Below are 6,688 nucleotides of genomic sequence, written 5' to 3' on the forward strand. Positions count from 1 at the left end.
TGGGCGCAGGTGCGGGGAAGCCGGGCAGCCCCCCCTCCCTGGGCGCAGGTGCGGGGAAGCAGACCCCCCCTCCCTGGGCGCAGGTGCGGGGAAGCAGCCCCCCCTCCCTGGGCGCAGGTGCGGGGAAGCAGCCCCCCCTCCCTGGGCGCAGGCGCGGGGAAGCCGTCCTGGACTTACCTGTCAGGCGACCCCCTCTTGCCATTCTCGTTAACATCCAGCAGAAGCTCAGAGGAGTCCACGGGCGAGGCGGCGCTGGCGTCCAGCAGGAGCTGCTCGTGCTGGGCCAGGTACTGGGCGGGTGTCTGCTTGGCCAGGCGAGCGCAGTGCAGGAGCTCTCGCTGGAGCAGGGGCAGGTTGGCCTGCGGGGGGAAGGGGTTGGGGCAGTGCTGGCTGGGCCGGTCCGGTCTGGGCCTCACGGCCCGCGGTGGTCTGTTGCTTCTGGCCGTGGCACGGGTGGGAAGAGAGCAGGGCAGGCTAGGCTCTGCCCGGCGTGGCGATTCTCGGTACATGGGACTCCCGTGTCGCTGCCTTCCGCAGGGCGCAGGGTGACCCTGACCTCGGCTCCCTGCTCCCGCCCTGTCCAGCGCGGCCAGCCGCCGGCCTGGCAGCATGTGGGTCTGATGTGAGAATACGGCTTCTGGCCCGGAGGGTGTGGACCGAGCTGCTATGGCTCCCTGAGTGCTCTCCAAGGGGCCCAACACCACCCACGCATGAACTTATCTGTCTGTCTCACAGCTTTTCACTGCCTGGCTGTCCGGCCACGTCTGTCTATCCACAGACTGCCTGACTTGTGTCTCGCTGTTCCAGCCGTGCTGTCCCCTGCTCTCCCTCCTTCCCAAGGAGAGCCGTTGTTCCTGCTGCCTGGAGGGCTCCCCCAACCCATCCCGGGCCCTTCCCTCATCTTCCTCTGGGACATTCCCTTGCTGCCTGTGATGGCTGGTCCACAGCCCACTCTCCTGACCAGGCCCTTTTCCGGGACCCTGCCTGCCAGCTCTCCTGATGACTGCTCAGACCACCTGTCCCACAGGCTGCAGCTCGGGAGGACCTGAGCTCTGGGTGTGGCAGCGCACGGAGAATGAAGCATCAGGGATGGGGTTTGGGGGCTGCTGGGGCCCCGTGGCAGGTAGGGTGGTTTGTGTTACCTTCAGGAAGGGGATGACAAATGGTCGCAGTGGGAAGTTGGTGGCCTCTTGGAGCTTGGAGTGAAACTCTTCAATGGTCAGTGTGGAGTTCTGAAGGAGGAAACCACCTTGTGTGAGCTGATGGGCACTGAGCATGGCCGCCCCACCAAACCCTGGGGAGGGAGTTGTGGGGGTGGCAGGTGGCCGGACGGCTGGGCACAGCGAGGGGGCACTGGGGCATCGGAGCGGGGCCCGTGACTCACCACCAGCCCCAGCACCAGCGTGTGCACGCGCTCTCCAATCTCGGGGGAGATGTCGCTGCCAAACTGCTGCAGGGTGGTAAGGAAGCGCTTCAGCTTGCTCAGCTGCCGCACCCCACAGGCCGGGGGCAGGTGCTGCGTGGACAGCGAGGCCGTGGACGAGGTGGCCGGCCCGTTGCTGAAGCCATTGGGTGTGGACGGGGTGCCGTGGGCGGCCGTGGGCGAGTGGCTGCTGCCGTTCATCACTGCGGGAGAGGAGGCAGAGGCGTGGCTGGGTGTGCAATGGTGTGTAGAGCCAACGACAACCATCCGGAGCCACCACGACGGCCAGAGCTCCGGCGGCAGCCGTGTGGCTGCCGAGTCCTGGAGGGGGCCAGGCCCCGTCAGTGGCAGGAGCTGGCACTCCAGAAGGACTGGCTACAGCCACCTGGGTATGGCCTCCCTGTGGACGGAGGTCAGGCCCAGGCCGGGGGACAGCCACCTGGGTATGGCCTCCCTGTGGACGGAGGTCAGGCCCAGGCCGGGATGCTGGGTCCCCACCGCCAGCACGTGCCCAGCCCCCAGGCCGGCTCAGGTAGGCGGTGCCTCCACGTCCTGGCTCACCGCCCCAGCCTCTCCATCTTACCCACTGGGCACCACCCGCTCCTCAGCTCACCGCCCCTACTGGGGCGGAAGGTCTATGGGAACGGGGTTGCACTGATCAGTCCCCAGGAAAGCCTGGCAACTCTACCTCTGCCCTGGCCCCAAGCAACACCCCCGTAGGAGCCTCCCCAGCCCACCGGGAGCCTCCTGGGCCACCAGCAGCTCCACTGCCCGCCTGGTGACCGGCCGGTGCCCGGGATGTTGCAGCCTGGGGTCGGGCGCGGGGTCTGGGACACCAAGGGTGAGGGGGTGGGCCCGCCTGGTGCTTCTGGACACGGCGGAAGCGTGCACACGAGCCCTGGGCTGGTGTGCTGGGGACAAGCAGGTGACCGACGCGACAGCTGAGAATGTGGCAGGCCAGCACTGTCCGTCACTGCAGTGTGACCGCCTGGCTGCCCGACACCAGGTCAGTGCCCCATGGCCCTAGCCAGGCCCGGAAGGGGGGTGAGTCCTCACCCCTCAGCCTGGGTTGATGGAGGCCAAGGTAGCCCCGTGCCTGCACCTGTGCTGCTGGCCGCACGAGCCTCAGCCATGGCCCCCAGGGTCTGCAGAGGCCAAAGGTTGCAGAGTGAGCACACACGGTCTGTGCTCTGCTCGCCCTCAGCTGGGGCTCCTGGGCATCCATGCCCTGCCTGCCCCTTAGGCCCACTCTGTTCCCGCCTCTGCGGCTCCCTGGTGCACGGCAGGACTGGGATTTGGAGTGGGGCCGCTCAGGCCACCTGCTCCCTCAGGGACACCTCCTCTGGGGCCACCTGTGGTAAGGGCCGTGCTTTTTGGGGGGGCGGGGTTTCCAGGATGAGACGGCTGGCCCAGCTGCTACTGCAGAACCCCAGTAGCGTCTGCTGTTCACTTTGCTCCTGGTGGACGGTGGAGGCCTCACTGTGTCCATCTGGACGGCACCTGCCCTGTCCACTCTGACCGAGGCCTGGGACAAGATGTCTGCTGGCCATTTCGGCCTGGTCAGCCTAGCAGAGGTGTGTGTGTGTGTGTGTGTGTGTGCGTGCGTGTGTGTGTGTGTGTGAGGTGGGGTTGCATCCCAGCCCCTTCTTCTGGGGCTGAGGCCCGGCCGTGGCTCCCCTTCTTCTGGGGCTGAGGCTCGGCCTTGGGTCCCCTTCTTCTGGGGCTGAGGCTCAGCCTTGGGTCCCCTTCTGGGGCTGAGGCTCGGCCGTGGGTCCCCTTCTTCTGGGACTGAGGCTCGGCCGTGGGTCCCCTTCTTCTGGGGCTGAGGCTCAGCCTTGGGTCCCCTTCTGGGGCTGAGGCTCGGCCGTGGGTCCCCTTCTTCTGGGGCTGAGGCTCGCCGTGGGTCCCCTTCTTCTGGGGCTGTGGCTCGGCCGTGGGCCCGGGTGCCCCTCCACCTGCCTGCACACCTGGGCGCCTGCCCTTCCTGTTCAGGCGACTCCCGCTCAGTCCCTATCCCTGGTCCTGCTCGCCCCGGGGGAGGGACTGGCTTTGGGTGCTGGGTGTGGTTTGGAGAGATGGTGCTGGAGCCCAGGGCACTGGTGCAGGGTCCTGGGCCTCCACACGGCCGGGCGGCATGTGAGCAGGGAAGCCCGTTACTCCCCCCCGCGACTGGCCCTGGGTGCTCCTTCGAGGCGGAGCCTACCGTGGCCCGGCCGCCACCCGCCGTCCAGTGGTGCTGTGTCCAGTGGCACATACCCCCACGGCTCACCGACAGCCCGCCTCCCAGAGGACCCCGCCGACACACAGGAACATGACCCCATCTAAACTGATGACGGCCTCTCGCGGTCACTCCAGCCAAACCGGGAGATGCCTGACCACCACGGAGACCTCACGGTAACTGAGGCTGAGCCTACTGCCAGTAGAGCTCCAAGCCTTCTAGCAGCTTCTAAGACATACCAGTGGCATGCGGCGTGAGCCCCCCTCCACCAGGCCTGGCCAGCCCGCGCCTGCCCTCCCCGAGGCCCGCTTACCAGCTCTGCCCTAGGCGCTAGGTCCCCCGCGGCCTGCTTGCCTCTCGGCTGCCGGGCAGTCTCAACAGCTTGCTAAAGAGATGCCTAAAATAGCCCCCAGCACAAGTGCCTGCACTCCACAACAGGTGTGTTACTAAGTTAGACTGCACACGTGTCCCCGGCTGAGGTCTGGGGCACACGCCTGCTCCCCCAGCCTGGCGGCCTCAGCCCGGGGTAGGAGAACCCCACTGGCAGCCCTTCAGCCAAACCTCCCTGCAAGTGGCTCTGGACAGCTCCCAGAGCTGGACCTCCACGGCTACCACAGCCGGCCACCGTCCAGCGGCGCGGCAGCGGCAGAGGCACCCCCCGCACCGCACCGCGGGCCTCCCGTGGCGCCTTCTCCACCCTCAGAGCCCCGGCGATACATGAGCTGCACCTGGGTTGTGCAGCCACCTGGCTCAGTCCGGAGACCACAACATGGTGGCGTTGGTTCAATGGAGCCTTGACCTGTGTTGCCCCAAGAGATGCCCACTGTGGGGCTGACACTGGTGCCTCTGCCCACTAGTGGCTGAGGTCTGAGGGACACGGTGCCACGCATCACAGCCACGCTCTACCAACCCATCTGGCCCTTCGTCCCTAGCGTTGATACAGTGACCATGTCCCTTGTAGGCAGGGAAACTGAGGCCCCAGCCGCTTTACCTGCCCGGTGCCACCCAGGCAGTGGCAGGACTGGGCCCTGCCCTTCGGCGGTCCCTCTGTCCCCCCAGCCCTGGGCTGGCTTCAGGCTGATGGATGGCTGCTAGGGATACTGTCCACTGGTGGCCCCGGGCCAGGGGCCGTCAGTGCTTAACCATCAGACCCTCCCGTTTCTGAGGCTGGGAACCCGGAATGGAGCCGAGGCCAAGGCCTCCCTGCGGTTTTTGTTATTTTACTCACAGAGACAGACCATGGACCACTTTAAGCAGCCATGAAAACGGCCGTGGGGCAGAGATGTCGCCGGCCCGTCCTCACCATCTGTAAGCAGAGCAAGAAGAACACGCTGTCAGGAGGGCGCCGTGCCGCCCGGGCCCCGGCCTCGGAGCGCAGCTCTGGGACTGGATGTGGATGGCACGGGGCCGTCCACTCCCGCACTGGCCTCAGTTTCCCTCTCTAAAATAGTGGGTTGGGCTGGACGGTTCCGGCAGGACCCTCCTGGGACTGGCACCACCGGGCTGCCTTGTTCTGAACAAGCCTCAGCCTCAAGGGCCTGGGGTCCACCCCGAGGACTCCCCTGAGAGAACGTGCTAGGCCTCGACTCCTCACACTTCTGGGCCTCTGCCTTCAGCCTCCTGACCTCGTCAGCCGAGGCTTCGGCTCCCAAGATGGATTTGCGGCCTGGGCAGCTATGGGGCAGGAAAGTCTTGGAGCTGAGGGTCAAGGTCAGCGTCGGCCTGGCTGGAGGCACTGGCAGGAATCTGCCGTCGGCAGCAGAGGCCTCGGCCAGGCCTGGCTGCCAGGCGCCGGGCACCGAGAACCAGCGGCTCTCAGGATCCCGGGGTCAGGGACAGCTCTGAGGACATCTTGGGGAAGGCGGAGAAGGGAGGCCCCCTCCACCCCGTGCAGCGGAAGCAGCGGGCAGGGGAGGGATGCCGCTGGCCCTGGGTTCCTGCGCGGACAGCGTGGCTGGAACCCACATGTAGATGTGGGCCCCAGTCCCAGGGAGCGGGAAGGGCTCAGACCGGAGCCGCAGCACCACCCCCGCCCCCCCGCGTCCATGACCCCCGGGGGCCCTGCGGGCCCCAAGGCAGCCCACCAGGAGCATCCATTTTCCAGCTGGTGCTTCCAGGACATGGACGCTGGTCCTGAGGGAGCAGCAGGCTGACCAGTCCCGCAGCCGCCCTGACTGCTCTGTCCACGTGGGCCTTTGACATTCGGGCTCAGAGGTTTTAGGTGGTGCCCTGCAACACCCTGCCTGCCCTCCGCTGGCCTGTGTACACAGTGACCGCCTCCCCAGCGCCGGCTGATCTGCCACTCACATCAGCACCGCCGGTACACCGCCCTCCCCTGCGTCCACCAGAGGAGCAGGTCAGCAGCTGGCCGCCGCTTGTCCGGGGGGGGGACTGCCGCAGAAGAGGGGAGGGTGGCCCTGGCCAGCCATGCTACTGATGAGGACGAAGCCTGAGAAAAGGCACCGTCACTGCACGCCTGGAGGGACGCGGCCCAGTTCCTGGCAGCCCAGGACCCCCGTGGGACACCTCTGCCCACAGGCCACAAGCCTCTGAGGACAGAGTCGTGCTGCCTGAGGTGTGTCCCTGCACACACTCGGGTGCCCCAGCGATCCTGCCACAGTCCGCATGCCCTGGTGTCTCTTCCACGCACCCGTGTGCCCCGGCGGCCCCTCCACACGCCAAGTGTGCCCCAGAACACCACACACCCGGTGTGCCCCGGAACACCACACACCCAGTGTGCCCCGGCGGCCCCTCCACACACCCGGTGTGCCCCGGAACACCACACACCCAGTGTGCCCCGGCGGCCCCTCCACACACCCGGTGTGCCCCGGCAGCCCTTCCACACACCCGGTGTGCCCCTGAATGCCACACACCCAGTGTGCCCCGGCAGCCCCTCCACACACCCAGTGTGCCCCGGCAGCCCTTCCACACACCCGGTGTGCCCCGGAACACCACACACCCAGTGTGCCCCGGCAGCCCCTCCACACACCCGGTGTGCCCCGGAACACCACACACCCGGTGTGCCCCGGCAGCCCTTCCACACACCC

The 6,688-nt window shown here is 67.2% G+C and overlaps 1 protein-coding gene across 1 annotated transcript in view; it reads right to left on the bottom strand.

The window, feature by feature from the left end:
- The window catches only part of Cbfa2t3 (core-binding factor, runt domain, alpha subunit 2; translocated to, 3), a gene marked incomplete at its 3' end in the record, with an annotated part of 40,769 nt that overhangs the window by 22,271 nt on the left and 11,810 nt on the right, over positions 1 to 6,688 (bottom strand). The window contains exons 2-5 of the mRNA XM_013035651.1: positions 4,870 to 4,947; positions 1,385 to 1,626; positions 1,143 to 1,232; positions 178 to 359 (exon numbers count right to left, since the gene is read on the bottom strand). Coding sequence (XP_012891105.1) covers positions 178 to 359; positions 1,143 to 1,232; positions 1,385 to 1,626; positions 4,870 to 4,947 — 592 coding nt within the window. The remainder of the gene's footprint in view (positions 1 to 177; positions 360 to 1,142; positions 1,233 to 1,384; positions 1,627 to 4,869; positions 4,948 to 6,688) is intronic.

This window comes from Dipodomys ordii, unplaced genomic scaffold (assembly GCF_000151885.1).
Source record: "Dipodomys ordii isolate 6190 unplaced genomic scaffold, Dord_2.0 Scaffold217, whole genome shotgun sequence".
Taxonomy (NCBI): Eukaryota; Metazoa; Chordata; class Mammalia; order Rodentia; family Heteromyidae; genus Dipodomys; species Dipodomys ordii.